The 22,537-nt window shown below is 36.0% G+C and overlaps 1 protein-coding gene across 1 annotated transcript in view; it reads right to left on the reverse strand.

The window, feature by feature from the left end:
* SEMA3A (semaphorin 3A) overlaps nt 1–22,537 on the reverse strand; it is a 173,968-nt gene that overhangs the window by 61,190 nt on the left and 90,241 nt on the right. Inside the window, exon 5 of the mRNA XM_071552744.1 lies at nt 6,391–6,484. Within this exon, the coding sequence (XP_071408845.1) occupies nt 6,391–6,484 (94 nt within the window). The remainder of the gene's footprint in view (nt 1–6,390; nt 6,485–22,537) is intronic.

Below are 22,537 nucleotides of genomic sequence, written 5' to 3' on the forward strand. Positions count from 1 at the left end.
TGTGTTTGAATTCTTAGGCTGGAACAGTGGCTGCCAATACACCTCTCCCTGGCAGGCAGTAGTATGCAGCCTCAAAAATGCTACCTAAATGTGAAATTGCCCTGTTTAAAACAGGAGTTTGCACTGGAGACCTCCAGAGGTTCCTACTAATCTGCTGTTCTTTTTGAGTCTGGGAACTGAAGAGTGAAGCTCATTCACTCTTGCTTCAGAAAGTCCTTAGGTCCCTTCAAATTTTCGTATAGAAATTATATTGTTTCCTGTTTGGTTGGTTTGGAATTTTTTTGGTTTTTTTATGGTCTTTTACTCTTTTTTTCCTGAGCAAACAGATACTCAGAAAACAGTATATTCTACAGGAAAGACAAAACAAGCCTTTCTTCTTCAGCACCTTTGTAACTGTGACACTGGCAAAGGGCAACAGCTAAGGGAGAGAATAAAGGAGATCATTCCCTGCTACCTTGATTCCATGCAATTCACAGTGAACAAATTAACTAAAAATCGACCTGTGCTACTTCAGACCATAAATGGCACATAAACAACCTAGAGGGAGAGATGAAACTCTTCCCAGTGTGTCCCTCCTCAGCCAGTTAGACGTACCTTGGAGGAGGCAGAGAGAGACTGTCAAAATTCAAAGGAGCAGATCTAATTAACACCTGCCAACTGGTTCACAGAGTAATAATAATAAGTATTTGTAACATGACCCACAGAAAAGAACTAGGGATCAAAGTACAACATGTATCTTTCTGGCATTAATGTAGAGCTTGACCACAAAATTACTCTTTATTCAAAATCCTAAAAATGCATTTTTAGGATGGTGTTTTTCTGCATCTGTATGTGAAATGAGATACCCTACCCTATACTGTTAATATGGAATTAAAAAGTATTATTCCATCCAACTACTATTTTTAAGCTACCCATATTACACAGGTCCCTTGTGAAAAGCAGACAAGTTTGAGGATAAAGTAACTTTCTTTAGCTAAGGTAATAAATTTTTCATGGTCATGATGAACTCTACCATATCCTCATTTTAAAGCACAATTTAGGAACAAGTTTATAATTTTCATGGCAATTTTTGGGAATTTCCATGGTGGGACAACCAGATCCAAGCATGTCTATTGGATATCACTGGCATCTTTTCCGCAGAACACTGACACCATGAAATTGAACCTACAGTGGCTCTGTACCATATGGTAGCCATGAAAGTCAGGAAGGGAGAAAATGTGATAGCGGAAAGGCATGGAATTGAATGAATTCACAGCAGAGATTAGAAGCAAATAGACCAGTCATGCCCAGCAGGAGGTGTAATCAGAAGTGAAACAGAACAGCATATCATTAATTAATGATTTATCATTCTTTGTCATTTTCAACTTTTTTTGAAGGGGAGACAATCACTTAATTATAGTGATTATTATGTACAGAGTATGCAGCTGAGATTTTAAAGATCATAAAACCTTTTTTGCCTGTGAAAAAGGTCTTTGATGCTATGCTTAACCTTTCTTTAACCTTATCTTCATTTTCTTGTCTTTCAGTCCCTAATGAGTTCTGATAAATCAATATAAATCAAAGAGGAAATAAAAAACCAACAAGGCCTATTTTTCTTTTTAGTTATCAATAGATCTAAAGGTCAGTCAACCAAGGGAAAAAAATCTGTATTTAATATTGTGTTATTAAAGTTAAACCAAATAACAGTTCAAAAACTTATTAAACTTATATATTTGGAATATCTAGAAATGTAAAGGGTTTTGGCACCTCAGCTTCTTACTTGATATATAAACACCACTGAAAGAAATGTATTTTCCAGCCTGGATGCAGCTCAACTGACACTTTTTTATCAGGGGTCATAGGGTCAAAATTTTGCCAATAACTGGTGTTCAGCATGTTGCAATAGGGAAGGGTCTGTAGAAAACTAGTTGACCTTTCTATCCTTTCTACTACAGCCCCTCCAAGTTTCAGTATACCTAGGCCAGTGTCTGCAGTTCGAACTGTTTTGCTGTAGTCATGCAAAAGGGGGATTTTGATTTCTTTCAGACAGAAATACCAAGGAACACAATTTATTTTTATAAGGCTTTATATAATTTTTGCTAAATTCAGGGTGAGTCTCAAGTTATGTCCCAGATGTGCAAATCCTTTGAGTTAGTATGATTCAAAAGCTATATGAGGATTTTGCCTTCTCTCTTCATAGAAGTACATTCATCTTTGTTTCCCTGCATACCTTCTTTTGGATTGAACTTTTCTCATTGCTTGTCTGGAAAATGATTCTTCAATGTCATGGATAGCCTTCACAGTGTTATTTCTACAGTCAGCAGTTTTAAAAGAAGTTTTCATTAACTTTTAAAATGAAAGTGGAAATTAATAATTCAAAAACTGAAAAACTTTTCTTAGAGGAAAAGAATGAAGGAGAAAAAAAACAACAAAAGCTTGTCATTTTGTATTTCCAGCCCAGCAGCAGGAAGCAAACCCTCAGTTGTTTACATAAGAAAAGACTGTTTGGGACACAAATTGCCTTATTGAAGAGGTGGACACAAACCACCTTATTCATGCTGACACATGAGTGCAAACAGAAATACATATATTGACTTTACTAAATAAAGAGGCAACAATTAAAGTCTGCAGTAATGCTGATTTTTGGTGGGGAGGGACCATTTTCACCTGCACTGTATGTAAGCAGCATGGAACTGTGAACAACTCCCCAGGCTCACGAGATATACAGCTGTTAAAAACTAAGCAATACACATTTATTTGATAAAGTCTTTCTATTCAGCTCTTAAATAAGATTGCATTCTTAGAAAATGGAGTGCATAGAAGTGTAAACTTTCCTTTGGAATTTCTAAGGAAGTTGAACAATAGGAAAAATAGGCAAAACCAAGTCTTGAATGTCACAATTGCTCTCACTGGTAAAATGGTTCACAAATGAAAGCTATCCTTGGTTAAAAGGTTTATTCACTAAAGTTAAGATTTTCAGATCTAGAGTTGGTTTGACTTCACTTCTTTTAAAGTCAGTATCTAAAACTTCCCAGAAACTAGAGTAATTCTTAAATCCTGAACATCATATGTTAGTAGCTAATTTGTAACAAGTATAATTAAAAAAGAAAGAAAGAAAAAAAAAAACAGGAGAGAAGCCACTGCATTTCCAATCACAATAATACATACTTGGGGGTATTGAGTTACCTAAACTGATTTTTAAAAATGAAAAATACAGTAATTGTTAACTTCTAAAAGAAAATGTAAATTGTAAAAGAAAAGAAAAAATAAACCAATGAGACATAGAAACATAAACAGTTTTGAGGAAGCTTTTGAAAATCGTGAAGAGTCATTTCCTGAAAACAAACTGACTGATAATGTGGCAATGCTGTATCCTTCTCCAAGGGTTTTTCCAACTATCCCAATACAATTGCTTTAGTCCGATACATTCAGTGATACTTTCTCTTGTGATTATATTTCTTGGAAACCATGCCAGGTCCCTTTTTCCTCCTGCATTGGAATACTCACGAGTGGTGCCCAGGGATTTCTTAGTCTCTACATTTTCATGCATTAGCCCACTCAAACAGAGATTGTTTAGTTAGCGGCACATAGATGGGAATGGCTGAATAGTGTCTTACATTACCAGGAACTAGTTATATCATATTCCCAGATGGCATTTACCTTAGAGTAGGGTAGCAATATCCAAATTTAATGAACAACTGTTAAAAAAATAATGAAAAGTGTTTGCAGGTGGATGGAACAAGGAATGTATATTGAAAAAACACTGGACCAATTTAATAATGTTGAACTGTTTATTTTGCTTTTGTTTTGGTGCGAATTTTTTTTCAAATACTATTCATTTTTCTAGGGGAGAGGAAAAACTGAAGATCTTCTATACACTTACAAGAGTTTATTTCAGCTGAAATACACAATAGGCCTCCTGAGCTATTAAAGATCTGAAGTTACTTTTTGTAAATTAACCTTGGTGTTTTGCTAAAATTCCTCTTGGTGATTACATTTCACTTACCTAAGATTTACTTTCTAGTTATGGTGTCAAGAACATACTCCTCTTCCACACTGAAAAATCTCTGTTTAGTGTTTCTGATGAAGAGGAGGGGTTATTTTTCCCTCCTGTATTTAACTATGTAAATTACCCTTCTCAGCCTTCTTTTATCTTTCTGATAGTTACTTTGCATTCCTAATTATAACATTGTATTTTAAAGAGTGATGGGTAATTTTTTTACATAGTTGTTCTCTTAATCCTTAGATAAACCACAGTCACTTGTGAGTGCAATCATCTGGGCCATGAGGGGCCAGGAACAGCTGAGTTATTCAGCTCAGGAGAAGGGAAGAAGCAGTCTATCCATGTTCTTCATGGTGTGAGACCTTTGTTGTGAAGAGTCTTCTCTTTCCTTCATGACCATTCTCACTCCTTCACTCCAGTAAAACCTACTTCAGAGAGCAGTTAGACCAAACCTCTCTGTGCAGTCATTGCTTGGCCAGTTCATTTCCTGTTCCTCACCTATTTTGGGGGGAGGAAATTCTTTTACCTTGGGTCATCATTTTACCATAAAACGCAAGGGGGTTTTTGGCAAAGAGAGTAAGACACAGAGCCAGTGGGGAAGCTGGTGTACACTCTCTGAAACATACTCTTCAGTAATGGACTGAAATAAATAATCAGTAACACAGTACGACTGTAAGGCAGAGAAGTATGACAAGGCAGAGAAGAAAAGGTGCTCATGTTCAGGACACAGGAATGTAACCTTTAGCTTCACCCTGAGGTTTTATAATTCACTGAACTAGGAGTTAGTCACTGGCTTCGAATGTTGAATTTGCAATGTTTTCTAATGTTGTTAATACACCCAATGGCTCTTACTGAAGCATGATTCGAAACAAAAGATCCTGCTCTGTCTACGCTTTATTAGAAGGAAATATACATGGAGTGAAAATCATAGTGATAGGAAGAGGGCTCAAGATAGCAAAGATGTTTTAAAGACATGAAATCTTAGCCAAGGGAAATAAGATAATCATATTTGTGCCGGACTGCATGAAAAAAAAAAAAGGAATGTGAAAAGCTAGACGCTGTTGACTTTGTGGAGTTGCATACCGGGTGTACCATGTAATACTGGCTTGTCATCATTCTCTTTCTTTATTGTATATTAAAGTAAATAGTAAAGCTATTCTCTTGAGAGTATTTTTGCCACAAATTCAAGTTGCTTCAGGCACTAATTTATACACTGGCCTTTTACACACACATTTTTTTTCCTTTCTGTTTGTACAGGGTACAAGTTGGAGCAAGATGTGGATGTCTTTCCTGTTTTTCCTGATAAAAAGAGTGTGTCCCCAGGGTAGCTCATCACCTGGGATCATTACAGGCTTCTAAGATCAGGAAATGAGGCACACTTAGGACTAAATTTTTGTTGCTGTCTATTTTGAATAGCTTAATTTTTAAATGCAATGGAAATGTAAAAAGGGCAGAGAGCAGGCAAGGCACTCCTCTAACAATATGGACAAAGTCCTGGAGAAACCAATGTACTTAGTTATGTGTCATTTCCCAAAGACTTCTGAGATAAGAGAATCTGCAATTTTCTGAAACTATTATTGGATTTGAAGTTGCAATATACTGCAAGAAAGTTAGGATAAGGTGGCCACACCTAATCAGAGTTGTTAGGGAAAGTAAAATCTTTTTCATTCTTCATTTATTCTCACAAAATCTCTTTTTCCCTATTTGTCAAGGGGAAGGAATAATAATGGAGATAATTAATTCAATTAGGTAAGTTAAATCAATTAGATAGATTCAATCAGTTGCATTAGTTCAATTAGACTGACACAGTCCAGTTGCTCTATATTTACATATTCCATGAAATGAAGTATTATCAATTCAGAAACAGATAATTTATTTAAATTCTTTTGTTCTGGGCAGGAATGTAATTGTATTCACTATCAGACAGATCTCTTCAGCTGAAACATCATGCTAAGGCCTAGACCTGTGGCTGCTTATGTATCTCTGGCTAACATGGAGGTACAATTGGATGGTAGATATTTGGCAGCAAAACTGATGTAAGGAATGATTTATTCCTGCTCTCACTTTGCTCTCAGCTGTGCTGGGGTGATGACCAGTGTGTCCAGCCTGTAACCTGGGTGATTAAAATGCCTCCACCTAGATGTGAGGAAGAAAAATACTTTGCAGAATCAAGGTCTTGCAGGGTATAAAGCAGCTCTTGTGATACCTGAATCTTGGTTTACACCTCAAGACAGACACCTGGCTCAGCTGTATTCAAAATGAAGTGAGAAATAAATCACATAAATGAGAAATAAATTGCATAAAACAAAGGCCTATCATAGGTGCTGCAAGGAGAAAAAAAAAAGGCAGGAATCTGGCAATTATTTACAGTGATGCACATCTCATTGAACTTGTTATGCGGCACCTACCTACTAAAAGCGAAGCTGTCAGCAGTTTAGGATCATAAGGGCTTTTCCCCCGCCCATTTTCAAAATGCGAATCTTCCATCCTAAAAATGTTGTCCTGTGGGATGAAAAAAAAAAAGAAGGAAAAAGCAACATTATTTGACGAAAGAACACAAAAAAGTAAGTTGAACTAAGCAGAGTGCAGATTATGTGGTTCATACCGGGGTTTGTGGCTTTAGGGAAGTCAAATTACACCAAGTGAGGATCTGCTAAAAGTGCCCACCTCCTAATCAGTATGTGCTGAAGGCTAGTCAAAGGCACAAATACACATGTACAGCTTGTGTCTCTTCATTTCTACTTCACATATAATTTACATGATTTTATTGAATTCTTTTTGCTTTCACTGAGAATACTGTTGAGTAATAGTAGCTGAAGAAGCAGAAATTTGAAACTTTTATCTGAAAAAAAGATAAAACCTATTTTTCACTGACTATACTTTTCTGCAATATCCCACAACATAACACGATGCTAAATTCTGCTTTGCATAGCCTAAGTATTAGTGACTTACTATTTCATACATCCTCAAATTCAATTTTAACTGCATCAGGAGAGCTTTTTATCATTATTATTACTCAGTACCTTGCAATGAAACTTTTAAAATCTACAAGGTGAAGGCAAAGCATATGGGGATTTAAACTGAGATTAAAAAGGACCTCAGTCAACAGTAAGTCAAATGGAGGTCAGTAAATCCAAAGCAATGGGCTTTTCAGTATATTTAATTCCTTTAATTTAAACTGGGGTGACTAAGTCTCCAATCTATTTGAATAGTGTATTTATCTTATGTTTTGCAGAGGGTAAAACCAGAAGAAGAGATGCTTTTCACACAGAAGGCTTCTACATTCACAGAGGAATTGTGGAGGCCACATCAAAACCTGAAATTTCCATTTCCTACCTGCACTGTGGTTAATTTGCCTTGACACCTAATGAAGCCAAGGAGTCCCTGCCTTCCCTATTTAGCTCATCCATACTGAATGTGACCAACAAATGGTGTTACTTTAAACCTAGGGAGCCCATGTTTCTGTAACTCAGTCACAGGCTAGAGCTTTTATTACAGGCTTGTTCAATTACATCATGCAAGCACCTATCTCTGTGCATTTATTATTTTTCAAAGTAACATCAGATGGATTTCACATTGCACTTCATTCACTGAAGAAAAAGGTGAAGGGAAAATGGACTGTTAGCTTAACAGCCATCTGGAGGAGCTTACTGTACTGGAAGATAAAAACATTGGACATAGCTTCATGAAGTTTGATCCTAGAATTCAAGTTCAATCTCCTAAGGCATGTTCTTGTAAATGTAGCCTGCCTGATTATGTTTATTCAGTCACCCTGTATCAGTAGTATCTCACACAGTATTAAATGTCTTTCTTTCCCTTTGTCTTTCTTTTTATTTCTTAATAGCATAGACACATTCCTTGCTTCTCTCCAGTATTCTGACTTTGCTCTTTCCAACCAGAAATGAATAAATAATCAAAAATAAAATTGTTTTTGAAATTCTACTGTAGGGTCCATACCTAGATCTTGCACATAAATAAAAACAGTAAATTGAGGAGTATGCTAGACCTCTACTGCAATAATAGAAAATGGCACTAATGCTACATGCTATTATTGGAAAATGTTATTATCAATCTAACTTTTCTTGGCATTTCTTCTTAGTAGATGATAATTGCTCATTCTGCACACCAATGGATATTTGATAAGGCTATAAAGTCAGTGGTATGACAGTTGAAGCAGAATATATTCCCAAGATAATCCCATGTGTCACTTTAAGACAAATTGGAAACAGATGTGGAAAGTGATTTGGTGTAGGAAGGATCTGATTTTTGACTGTATTCTTCTGGTTTATGTCACTGTAACTCTACTGATATTGGTGTGTAGCAGGCAAGAATGAGTAGAGAACCAGGTCAGCATAAGTCAGAGAGATGATCTACCCTTCTCTTTGTGTTTGTGGAATAAAACATTTGAAATAAGAGACATGACATGTAAATCCCACAGTGTTTTGGTATTTCAGTTAAAATAAAATGGAAGAGGGATGTACTGTAAGTTTCCAAATGTATGGGCAAGTAATGATGACAATAAATACATCACTGTTAAGTGCCAAATAAATGTATCACAGTTAGTCTGAGGCTCCAAGGAGTTTTGATAAACATGCTATAGGAAGTCTAACCTGTCACAAACAGGGCAACTTGCCCAAACAGCTTTTTTGGTGATGAAGTCAAACTACCTCTACCAACAAATCAACAATAAATACAAGCAACAGATGAATAAACTCTTTTCTACTCCCCACTCCCATTTTGAAAACCCAGGAAGCAATATGACTAGTGATAGGTATTTGATCATACGAGTCACTGGTCTGTGGCATTTGCATCAAAATTATCCCCTGAGATGTCACAACAGCAAGAGATGAGATGAGAAGTAAATGTAAATATTTCAGAGTAAAATTTCACCTCTTCATTTGCAAGATGTACTTGATCATTTTCCAAAGATATAGTCTGTGGTCAGAAAAGGTGGTCTATATTCCTGGCGTTTTAAGTCCTGTCCACCTAAATTACGCCTGAAGACCCGTGTGTAGGCAGCAGGGACGAAGATGGCAGCTCTTCAGAAATGACGCGGCAGCAAGATGAGTCTGCCTGGACATGGCAAAGACCAAGGTCCTGCTCAGAGATTTAGAGGGTCTTTCAACTGTGTGTGTCCCTTTTTGCACAGTACAGAAAAGAGCTGTCAGCTAGAAAGAAAGCGCATTGTTCTCAGAAAAATTTTGGTCAGCTAATAATTTTGCTGCTTCTTGGGTTTTGCAGTTAATTGAATAAAAAGAAAGGTACTGCAGTGAGTCAGCAAATGCCTGAGCCATAGACAGCAAAAAGCCCTGGGTATTCACCAAATGCTCAATGTTCCAAAGTTTTATGAGGGCTATTATAGAATCAAAGACAGGAATTCATGACAAAGCAAGATTGCCGGGTGGGAGGAAAGTCTGTAGAAATGCAAAAATAAAAATAAAAGAAATAAAAATCAATTGAAGGCCTTTGTAACTCAACAATTAGTCCAATTTATTGTCTACAACCCTTCATTAGTTGCACTGGCAGCCCAAAAGCACATTACAATATACTTCAAACCTTTTTTATGGATCCTCATAGCTAAAAACCTTGCTGTAGCATGTTTTATGGGTTATTAAACCCTAAGTTTATATCTCACTGATGCTTCTTTATAATCCATAATAAAACTACTGAAAATTAGATTGCTTAGGTCTTGAAATTCCATAAACTCATAAAGACAACAACTGACTGCTGGCTCATGGTATGACATGAATTGTTTCACCTAGTAAATGCCTTGCATGGTAGGAGATAATGCTTCTGGCTCCTGAAAACACATGTTTTCCTGTACCACATACTGTGATGGATGGCAACCTTTAGCTAGAGAGAACTACAGTTCAGTTCTGGAAATGAACAAAAAAGGTATTGTGATTCCCAATGATCTGCCACTTCAAGGCTTCAAAGATTTGCTTTCAAACAGCTGAAATACAACTGAAATAATGTGTCGTAGTCATGATAGCATGTGGTGACCAGACATTGATTTTTGACTAGACTTATTTCGTATCTTGTTATTGAATAGCTTCAGTCAACCAGTGTGCCAATAAAACATGTTATATTATACATACATATACCAATTGTATGCCCATTTATATATAAATCTGTAAATTTAGATATCTGGATATCTCTCTATATATATACCCAGTATGGTAATTTCTTAAACCACTTTTTGTATGTCTGCCTGCAGCTAGCCCATCCAGAACTGTCTCCACAAAACAAGGATGGACAAGGAAGATGAAAACATACATTAGTTATTATTGCTAAATATTTATCTTTTATTTCCAGGTTTGCTACAACTATCTTGCAAGTAAACATGTGGTTAATGGGGAAGCACTAATCTACCAGAGTGGACAGCACTGACTGCTAGATTTCAAGGTTATGTTTTTTCTGAACCTTTTCTGGAAATTCTCACAGAAATGCAGAGCCTAATGCAGCAAAACCACTGCTGGTCAGTAATGAATAAATGCACTGCAATAAAATGATCTGAAGAAACTTTGTTGATGGTGTGTGTACGGCTACTAAGAGTATTACTGGTTTAAATTATAAGGCATGGAATGATAGCAATGATGCCCCCCAGCCACTCAAGTGCAATTGAAGGAACTCGTATCTTTACCCTTGTAACCCCCAAACCATAAATAGAAAGGAGCACAACTCCAGCATATCTTTAAGGGACTAATTCATCTCCACAACAGGCTGTTGAACAAGGAATGACTCAGAAACATTTCACATGCCAAGAGCCTTAAAACAATCAGAACCCTTGTTTAATAGAAAAGGTAGAGTTGGCCTTGGCTATGAGAATTTTTGATGTTCATATCCCTTTTGCTGTTTTCACAGATTCCCCTGTGCTATGATGAAGCATTTTATAAAACAATCAGATCAAGAAAAAAAGAAAAAAACAAAAAGAAAAACAACAAAATCCCAAACTAATACCCCTCCACAAAAAACACCAGAAAAAATAACCCCAAAAGAGTGCCTGGACTATGACAATGCACCAGGAAGGAGTATCCATTTGGAGGACTTGAAAGCCAATGACAATCTCTCTTAACTGAGCCAGAAGTTGCTTGTATTGAAATATTGTGTTCTCTGTATTATTTGGTGTTGTAAGTACAAAAGGAAAAGTTCCACTTCCCACTCACAGAAATACTTCCAGATATTTCAGGTTTGGCTTTATCCCCTCTACACAGAGCATTAGTTGGGGAGGGTGAATTTGCTGCCCTAGTCACAATCAGCAGAAAGTTTCTCTGAATGATGAGTCAGAGCAGCTCAGAATTGCAGCTCCCAAGGGCAAGATCTCTCATCACTGACTGCAGAGGAAGCCTCATATAAATTTAGGTCTGATCTAAGAGTCTTTCTGAAATGAACACTGCAGAGGCAGCTGATTGGAGACACCTGACTTTGAAAAGAAACAACTAAAAACCAAAAAGAAATTGATGGGTTTGCTCTTTGTGTTTTTTTTCCCCTTTTGTGGTTTTTTTTCTATATTTTTTCTTTTCCCTGCCCAATATATTAATTCTAGTGAAGTTTTGATTTACTTCTTACCCAATACAACTTCTGTGTACACATTTTATTACTATATCAAGGATATTTCAGAGAGCCTTTTAAGTAAATTTCACTCCATGAGAAATGATTTATTAATGAATTGTGTTACTTTTCAAGAATAATTTTAAGTGAAACAACTGTGCAGGATATGGCTATGTTGTTATTGTTATTATATTTCCTATTTCACACTTAATCTATTGACTCATGAAAACTGTTAAATATGAGGACTTTGGTTTCAGGTTTGGGAATCATGTTGCTATGGAACTTTTAATGAGAAACTTTTATTAAATTCATCCCCATGGAATGCTTTATTTTTAAAAAAGTGCAAGTGCAAATAAATATAATGTGAGAAATTATGCAAAAAATACAAATATTAAAACAACTGTAAACGTTGAGGCAAGTGGTAACCATTGGGGAAGTAGGTGAAAAGTGATTGAAGCAATAATGTAACCATTTTAAATCATAAATTATTAAAAGAAAAATAAAAGGAAGGAAAACAATCAAGGAAATGCACACAATGGGCTTCTGACTTTTAGTCTTCAGGCTCCATGTGCTATATGGGTTTTTACCCACACACATCTGGGGGACACTGGGCACAACACCTTTATTACATTTTGGTTTTCCAGCTTCAGGCTTAGCAGAATTATAGTTACAGAAATCACTTTTAAAATCCTGTGGGAAATCACTCTAAGTGACAGATCTTTGGTGAAACGGTGTTCCCAAAGAAAGGTCTCCAGCTTCTGTGGGACCTGGAACTGAAACTTTCCTGGATTGCTGTGCTGTGTTAAAGGTGACAGATGAGGAACTTTACTGAAGAGCATTTACCTGATCATGAGCTCCTAAAACCATCTCCCAATATCTAACCCTCTCAAATGGTCTCTATATTATCCTGTGTCCTCTTCTTTAGACTCAAGAGATATTCTTTTAACTAAACCACACTACTTGTAGATATTCACTGACATTTTGGTTCCCAGAAATCTTATTTTTTATATCAAGATAATCAAGAGCTGTTGAAATTATGACCAGCTCCATGCTTCACTCTGTAGATCAATGAAAGAACAGAGCTCTTGGTTTCTGTTTCTTCTTTTCTCCTTTTAGTTCACCTCTTCTGGAAAGTTTTCCTAGCTTATGATCTTAGATCTCTTAAGATGCAGTAGACAACTCTGGAAAGCCCAAGTATTGAAAACTTGACTCCCTAGGCCTGAATTTGGACAACTCACCCTTTTAATAATTCTCTTTCAGTCAAATATCAAATGTTCCACAATTACTCTGCTTTCTTCTGAAATTAAGTCTATTAATATTTATTGTTATCATACACCTTTGCAAAAAGAGAGAAGTTTCATGTCTGTCTGTCTGTCTGTCTGTCTATCTATCTATCTATCTATCTATCTATCTATCTATCTCCATAATCATAATGCAATTAATTTAGTGAAAGGGAAAACATCCAGCTGGGCTGTTCAGGAACAGCTGGTTCAATCTATTCATTATTCCTAGTTTATGATCAGTAAGTGCTTCTGCTTCTGACTGGGAGAGAAACTAAGTGTCAATGTCAAACAGTGAAGAATTGTTCACACCTGAACGTACTAGTCTGCATACTAATATTGGTATTTATATGAATAATAGCCTCTTTCAAATCACTGTGCAACATATGTAAATAAAAGGAGGGCAAGCACAGTCAAACTGAGCAGCTGTTCAAAAATGACATATACATTTGTGAACTTGCTTTTGCAATATTTCACAAACTAAAGACACCACACTTACCTGACTCTCATGTAACAGTTTTCTAGTCTGATTTTCTTTTACCCTGATGATGTCATCTACCTTTTTGCACCAATTTTAAAGATCTGCCTATTTTGGATAAAATGTTCTAATTCTAAAGCAAATAAATGAGTAGACATGGATTTCACTATAGTGACATTATACCATTTATTACTTCAGAGAATATGAGTGATTATGAAAAAGAAAACAACTCAAAACAAACCAAAAACAGTTAACATGAATGACATGTTAACCTTGACTAATTAGTAAAGACACCAAAAATGTCACCCCAGTGGTATACCAGACACTAGATATCATCAAGGATATTGAACAATTCTCAGAGGACACTGAGAATTAGAATGCCTTTGTATGGCAACTTTCTGGGTTGTCAAGTGTAATACATCACCTAAGATGACTGTCTAGCTCATACAGGATGACCTCTGGAAATATAACCACCATACAATGACAGTCTGTTCTAGTGAAGTTATTAAGTGGTCTGCATATGTAAGAAATAAGATATACAAACCTGAAACCAGTACACATCACTGAACTACGCAACCTAAAAGTCTCAACTCTTTAAGTGTTCTTATTCTTACCCCCAACATATTTTCCATTAAAAACATTTGGAACAGATTCTAATTGCTTTAGCAGGTTCTACTATTATGTTAAATAAATGATCGGACCATACTCTATTACATGATTGTACAAGTTTGCTATGGTTATTTTTAGCATTCAAGACCACTGCTTTCCCCCTTTGTCTTCTGGATTTCCTGTATGTTATTAGACTGTGGTGAGGTCAGGCATCAGAGGAAATAACAGCAGGGCTAAGTCCTAGACCCAATGTTTTATGAATTACTGAGCATCAGTGATGTAATGGCAATAAATCTAACCCAGTCTCAGTCTTGTGTCCTGTTGTAAATAAATGAAGTTAGCAAAGGTGTTATTTTATTCAAGAGCCTTCCTGATGAGAAGGAAAATGTTTCCCTCAGGGGATTGTTTGTAAAATTGCTTCTGTAATTAGGGTGCTGTTTAACAAGAGAAAGGTTCTCCAGTTTTCCTGGGGAACTTTCAAGTCTGAGTCAAGGGTATCTTATTTACAACACAAAAACGACTGCAAATTGGGGAAGCAACATACAGAAAGGATTTAGTCAAGTGGAGTTAACATATAAGCATATGGCCAAGATTTTCTAATTTCCCAAGTGATTTTGCATACTCTCGAGTTGGGCACCCAATTTAAAACTTGCTCAAGGGCTCTGATTTTCACCGAATAGCTTCTTGGGCAATTTAAAATTCTGATACTTGAAGCTGTTAGTCACTTCTGAAAATGAAGGCATGTGTTTGCATTGCTTTTTAGCCTATCTGCCTTTTAATTCTTAGCAAGAGATATCTCTAATATGAACACCCGTCCTAACTAAAGCCTTCAAAAATTACACTCTGAGTGACAGAATAAGAAGCAAGCCTAGAAAAATAATACAGATTCTTTCTCCCTATTATAAGACCTTGTGAGCACACTTTCAGAGAATTTGCTAAAGTAACAAAAGGACAGAGAAGTACAATGCAGCAAGTACTGTAACACTATTAAGCTTTGTTTTTTTCTTTAAGATACTGCAATCTCTTTGTAGAATTTCACCCAGAGGTGCCTATGAAGTGCTAGGTCTAGCCCAGTGTTTGATACATATGCAGATTTTATAAAAACATAAACAAAGGCTGGAATGCAGAAGCAGAAATTCTGACCCTTTGGGCAATTTTGCTTTTCCTGAGGCAGGGCTTAGATCTGAAAACCCTGCAACAAGGACTTCTCTTTCCTCTTTGTTCCCTCCACATGCTTTCAGCGTGACACCACCCAGCCTCTCTGCAGCTTCATTTGATTTTAATTCATTAGCAAGAAATAATATCCTCAGATTTTAATAGCTGGTATTGCATTAGAGAACAATGTATTTGAAAAGGTAACTTCTACTCTGCACATGTAGACATAACTAACAGTAGACATAATTATAGCCTCTCTCTGTGACAAGTTGCAATTATTTCTTATGGCACTGTGTTTTGGAGCAGTGCATTTTTCATAGTGGTTGTTTTGGGGTTTTTTTATTAAAAAAAGTCAAGAATGTTTGATATTTTTTTCTCAGTGCAACAAAAACTTCTCTGACACAGTAACAGATGGATTTAAGTGGTTTTTATTCAGGGTGACTGAAAAAAGCCATTAAAATTCACTTCTTTATTCACTATCTTGCCTGCTTTTCAAGCACCCTGGAGTCTCCAGAAGGGGAGAGAGTCAGTGACACTGGCAAGAGTACGTGGTACACTCAGCTCATATGTCTATATATGTACATTCATAAATAGGAATGCACAGCATCAGTGGGGCTAATCAGCATCCAACCAGATAACTCAATTACTGGTATTTGTATTTTCAAAGAAGAAATGCAGCCTTTCATTTAACAGAACTTTGGCTCCAAAGCCTGGCTCATTATATAGTATAGCGTAGTGTAGTATAGTATAGTTTGGTATACCTTAGTAGAGCATAATATAGATTGGCTTTGTTGGCTAAAGCAAACTGACAAACACACCAACCTCTCACAAGAAAAAAAAGTAGTTCCTGTTAAAGTTCTGTTTGATTTCTGCGTAGTTTTCTATAGTAAACTTCAATGCAATCCAAATGATAGCTATGCAGCTATTATTATCATTATTATAATTATTATTATAATTATTATTGTTTATTATTATTATTATTACTGTTATTATTACTGTTATTATTATTTTTAGAAAGAAAGCTGACATTTAAATTACTCCACATTTCACCACCCACCACCAGATCACAACCATGGTAAGAAGTGGTCACAGTCATGAAATGGGTTATCCAGGACATATCTGTGCTCTGCATAGAGTTAAGCAATAGCAATTAATTAAGTAATAGCAATAAATGCTATAGGCTGCAAGTAAGGTCAGTGCCATACCAAATGTGGTGTGATCCCTGAGACTTTCATGCAGATCTCACGTCCTGCTCTCAGAACTTCAGCACTGAGCCCACTAAAGTCAAATAAAGAGTCCCTTCAAGTTCAGTGAACGCGAGAGGAATCTTTCTTATATCCCTTGCCATGTTTACATGTTAACTTGAGGTCATGGCAAATCTTCCAAATGACTGTGAATTAAAACAGTTGTTCTCCATCACCATCAATTTAAAAGGTTTGAACTGATGAATATACAACTTCTAAACTTGCATCTGTACCATCACCCTTCTGCTTTTTGTCATCATTAAAGTAACAGCAAAAAACACTGAGAAATCATGTGTGTTCTTAATTTATAAAGATTACTTGTTTTACAATATCTGACTGAAATGAAAGCTTCATTTTCATTTATTCAGATAAATATTAAATGTTCAACTCCCCATGGCTGCTGATCCTTGAAATGTATAATTACATATAAAGACATGCATCCACAAATGAAAATAATAAGACTTGAAATATTAATCATCTTCCCTGCTGTGCCACATCACCCTTTTAATTTGTTATTCATAAACAAAAGCACCTTTGGACAAAGATTTGGGTTGTGTTCTCAGCGATGCTTGTGCAACCCCAGCAAAAAGCAAAGAAACTAAAGAAAAAAAAAGATTTAGAGATTATCAAGAACAAATATCAGAAGGATCTGGGTTTTGGGGTTTTTTTTGCACATCCACAACACAGATGCAATTTTTAAGTCATTGTCTTGCTTCTTGTCTTAGTCTTACAACAAAGTGTTTCCTCACCAAAACTTACCCCTGGATCTGGAAAATTTCAGCTTAATTAGTAGGTAAAAAAACACATCCCTTTGTATTTGTTTAATGAAATCTTCTCAGACCATCTGCAAGATAATGCTGCTCAGTTTTTCTATCACCTTGGATGTAAACATTTCAGCAGGAGAAGGTGTTTGTGCTGTTTGAGGCACCTTCTGAGCTCTGCTGAGCTTATCTTCTCTTTAGAGATGAAACTCTTTTTACCTAAGATTTGAACACTGATTACAGGCCCCTGGGAAACAGGAGACAGTTTTTGAAACACTGTCAACTATAATTAGTTCCAAAAAAATGTAAGTCCCTCTGGAGTGAAGAATTCAGAGGTATGGCCTTGTAGGAAAATTGACCAACAATCTGCAATAATGTTGGAGTACCCCATAAGACAAATCTTAAGAGGGGGAGCAAGGTCTACTGTGCATCTAGAGATGCATGGAAAACCTGTGGGAATGAAATGTATCTTTCCCCTTTCCTTTCCTTTTCTATGCAGACATTAAAATTAACATTTACAAATGGAATCTGAAATATAATAGCTCAGCTGTCTTCCTGTTTCAGGAGGTGTTAGTGGTAGCAGAGAAGTCAAATTACAGGATTGGCATTTTATTCTTATATCAATGGTTAAACATCTGCTTCCAAACCCATTCAGTCCATGGCACTCTCCTCTTACGTTTCAGTGGCCTCTGAATCAAGACCTCAAAAGACCAGAAGCATAATGACTTTTTGTATAGATTAAAGAAACAGGAATTTTAGAACTACATTTCCACCTGTAAATGTTTTATTTGTCAATGTTAGAGATAAAATATCATATTGCTGACTGAAGGCAACTAGAATAGGCCAGAACAACTTGTGAACTTTAAGTAAAGCTATGTTCACTGTTTCCTTCTGTATCTTTCCACAGAAAGTAATGCTGGAAACACTAGTGCAGTGCATCTTTTATAGATCAAAAATAAGGTTGTCAAGAAACAATACTTTTTTTTTTTAAATGAATGAGGTCAATGCCCAGTGACAGTCAAAAAAAGCAAATTTCATGCTAGAAGATTTTAGGAAAGAAATAAAGAACAAAACCAACAGTGATTTTATGCCTCTACAAATGCATGGCACTTTTGCCTTTTCACTACTGCATGTAAGTTACAGTCCTCTAACTCAGAAAACATACACACTGGAGGAGATAGGAAGAAGAGTGCTCTCGGTTTATTTGGAAATGAGAAACTGGCAGACAGAAGGTTTAAAACAAAATAAAGGAATGTTCATCCCATTTTGCAATTTGTAGGGTTTGGGGTGCTGTGGATACTTAAGAGATATATGAGCTCAAGAAATGTCAGTACTAATTCACAAAACCCAAGTCATTGAAAAGCATTAAACACAGAGATTCCACCCCTGGTTCAGGAAATCCCTGAACAACGAGTGCTGGAGCCTGGGAGACTCTATCACTAAGCACTGCTGCATGTTTGCCGCCTTATTCTCCTCCCCTGGCATTCATTATGGGACCTGGTGAGAACCAAGATACTGGGCTAAATGAGACTTTGGTCTGAACAGATTTGACTGTTCTTATGAAATGAGGCAGAGAGAAATTAGGTAATTTAGCCAGGAATCTATGCCAAAGCAAAAAGCTAATGTTCTAGTTCCTGAGCCTTGTCCAGTGCCATAAACAAAAGTATATAGTCCTGCCTCAAATCCCAGTAAAGCTAATGGCAACTGAGCTTACTCAGCACATGCAAAGCTATGCACAATGTGCCAAGTAAAACTGGTAAGGATCACTTGTGATGGGAAGAGTACATCAGCCTTTGTGCCCAGTTAGCCTTTAGTCTCTCAGTGATTCCCAAAGAATATTTCTGTTGGATTCCTAACACAAGGACAAACTGCCATATGCAAATAGCCACTCCACTTGTGTTTCATTCATTGGAGTTTTCCAAGAACTAGCAGTGGAAGGAGAAAACCCCCTATCTCAGACTTCAAGCTCTAAAGCAACTTAACATTAATTAACTAAACAATCATATAAAATAAGATTTAAAATAAATAGGTCATGTAGCTTAAAGATCAGGTAAGGCATATCACAGCATTTCATAAAGACAAATTTGTGTGTTTGTTTTTTTTTTAACTGACTACTATGATTCATATACAGCCAGCGAAGATTCATGTGACAATATTATTCTAAAATGTTCCCAGCATTTCCAACACTTATTAAAATATTCTAATCTATTTCAGCATATTGGAGGGAAGAAGAGCTGATATGCAGTTATCTCCTTCCCTAAATTGTTCTTTGATTTGGTTTCAAGGTTCAAGGTCCACCCAGTTTATGTGTTAATAGCCAGCACTGATGTCACTGGGAGAAACAGAACGGAAGATAGAGGTGGAGGTTGAGTTTGAAGATAAATTTAATAAAAACATTAGAAACCACTGGATAAGAAAAGCAAACAAACACCAGCATGTCCACCTCTGGTTTCATAACTCTTCCTTGTTTCTTGATGTATCATAATATCCTTCCTTTCCCTTTTTAATCATGCAAACTAACAGCTGTCTTTTTAAACACTTTTAGACTCAACTTCAAGTGCCACACTTGATACCATATGTCACACATTTCCTCTCATTTTTTGTGAAATGGCTTCCGATAGAATGGTTTAACCTTATTTTTCTGGTGTCTGGATTTTGCCTTTTGGTATTCAGAAGCCGCTTTCTATCTTAAATGTCATTCATTTTATGTAGTTTCATCAAATTTGGTCACAGGCTGTAAATTCTGCACTGTTAATCTTCTTAACTAATATAAGAAGTTAAAAATTCATTTATTAGAAATTGTGCCATGATGACAATACTTGCTTACATATCACAGCTAAAGTAGAAGTTTTCTGGTAGAAAATTAGTTAAATGCAAACTGCAAACAGAAAATGAAGTAACAGTAACAGGATGTAAAATAGACCAGACTAGCTTACAATGGCCATATGCTTTTTAATTTCTGCTGCATTCCTACCATTCTACCACCATCTACCACCTTGCCATCATGTTAGATTCTAGTAATTTATTTTACTTTCAGCATGGGGACTTGATCTACTGTCTTAGACGACAATGTCTATGGAAATACAGCAAATACTTCTAGTAGACTTATATGTCAAGAATCTGAACATTAAAATCTGACTTTGAGAGTGTACCTAAGTTGATGTTGTTTTCTGAAGGCTGGTGTGGATTGTTTTAATCTGGATAATAATTTGCCTCAAGTCTTTTACAATTTAATTGTAACTGAAATTTCATACTGCTTCCTGATTTCCTTTCTTGGATTCAATTTGTATAATTTTATTCTTTCTAGTTCAGAGAAATGTAAATTGATATCCAGGAACTTTTCTGAAATGCACTGCTTCAGAGTGACTGACTCATTTTATGTTAGTTTTATTTCAAGGTCATAAACATCTCAGGTACTATGGTAGATGTGAAAGAGGAGCACTGTTTCTGAAGATGCAGAATTCTCTCCATTGATCAAGGATAAGGCCGGATCACTATACCAACAGAATATGGTTCAGGTGAATTACACCAGGTACAATAACTTCTACCCTCTGAAATTAGGCTACACTTAGGACATCTAAGTCTTGAGGGATGTCGCAGGTTTGGCTTAGCTGTTACCAACCCTGGACTGGCCCCCCTTCCCCCTCTCATCCCCTTATTCATTACAAGGGAATAAATTGTCTTAACCCCAGGAAAAAATAAAATCCAGAATGTCTCAAATCCTCCAACATACTTCCTTGTTCTCATCTATTTATCTTTCTCACTGTCTTTTTTCCTCCATTTCATGACCCAGTGTTCTCTGGCACTACGAGCAACCTCAGAGCTCTTTCCCTTTCCTACTCTAAGGGTTCTGTCTGTGGTGCTGCCTATGGAGAGCCTATAAAACTAAAAACTAAGTTGTTCTTTTGAAGCATCAAAATGCAGAAGGTTGTCAGATTCACTTTTACTTTACATCCATGAACAACCTCACTGAAAACATTGAAATAATTTGCTCAAGTTCCTTCTCAATGAGGTTTTGAGACTGTTTTTCATAAAAGCACCTGTGTGCTTAAGTACATACAATTACACATGCAATTAATGCTTCAATTTGGCACGTTGACACATAAAGCCTAATCTTAGCTCTACAGAAATCAGAAAGCAGCCAGTGATCACATTTCATCAGAGATATGGCTTTAAAAGCAATTTAAAAAAAAAAAACAAAAACGCAGTTCTCATATTTTTTGTCTTCAACAGTTCATTGAAAATCTTGAAAATAAATTGCAATGCCTTTTTAATGCAATAATCTGAAAATCTAGATATTGCTATTAAATTCAGCATTAAGTTTAATTTCTTCATCTGTGTAATGAAAGTGGCAGTTATCCAGGTTTTTTCTTACAGCTCTTCTCATCTCACCTCTTATCAGGTGGCTAGTACATTTAAAATCTTCCTTACATCCAGCACTAGCTGTCAAATACAACTCTGTTTTCCCCTCTTTTACATACTGACTTCTGTTACATCATCATTTCTCCTCTTTAGGGGAAATCTTTGGATAAATTTTCTTGCAGTTTATCATACCCTTTTTTTTTTTTTTTTAATTTACTTTAATCTTCTCAGCTTGGAGGAGACCAAGCGATTTAGAAGTAGTAGTCCCAAAACAGAGAAAAAAGCAGGTAGGGAAGTTTGGTCTACTCATCACAGTAATTTAACTACTGCTCCAGTTTAACTCCTGTGGTAATTAAGTCCTAGCTAGCCCTAAAGGATATTGCTTTTATCTCTTTGGGAAGTTTTAGAATAGTTAAGTCTGGATTTGTTTCTGACCATACTTCTTATTACTCAGACAAACAAATAAGAAAAATGTTCTAGATGTAATTTGAAAAAACACCCTTGTTCTTTTGGGTTTTTTTGCACCAAAGGAGCAATTCCAGAATGGGATTTGATTTCTCTTACTCAAACAGGTCATGTGGCTCATGAAAGCCATTGCTTCATATAGGTAACATATCAGTCTTTTTGTAAGCAACTGAAATCTTCAGCTTTCTTTACTATCTCCTATTATGTCTGTTCTAAAGTATTTCCTTATTTATTATCTTTAAGACCCCATGAAATATATTGATTGTAAAAATAATATCAAAGTCATTAAGTGTTATCTACACTACGTGCTACAATGTCGGCTAAAAGAAAACACATTTTTAAGGGATTCTATATCATCATTTAACTAAAAAAACAAAAAGCAGATATTTTTCTTTATTTTCTTTTAGCCCTCTCTTTAAGACTTCTATTTAGTGATTCTGATATGTGACTGTTTTTATAATGTCAGGAAAGTACCTTGAGTTAAAAAATTTATTGTGCTATAATCTTTGTACAGCAAGATTTAGCATTTCTGTATTAACCATCCTTTACACTGTAGTCTTACTATCTCCCTTTTGGGTAATCCTTTTTACAGAGGGTCATGGCTTTTCAATGTCCGTATAAAAACACATTTACACAAAGAAATAAAAGCC

The sequence above is a fragment of the Pithys albifrons genome, chromosome 3 (genome assembly GCF_047495875.1).
Source record: "Pithys albifrons albifrons isolate INPA30051 chromosome 3, PitAlb_v1, whole genome shotgun sequence".
Classification (NCBI taxonomy): domain Eukaryota; kingdom Metazoa; phylum Chordata; class Aves; order Passeriformes; family Thamnophilidae; genus Pithys; species Pithys albifrons.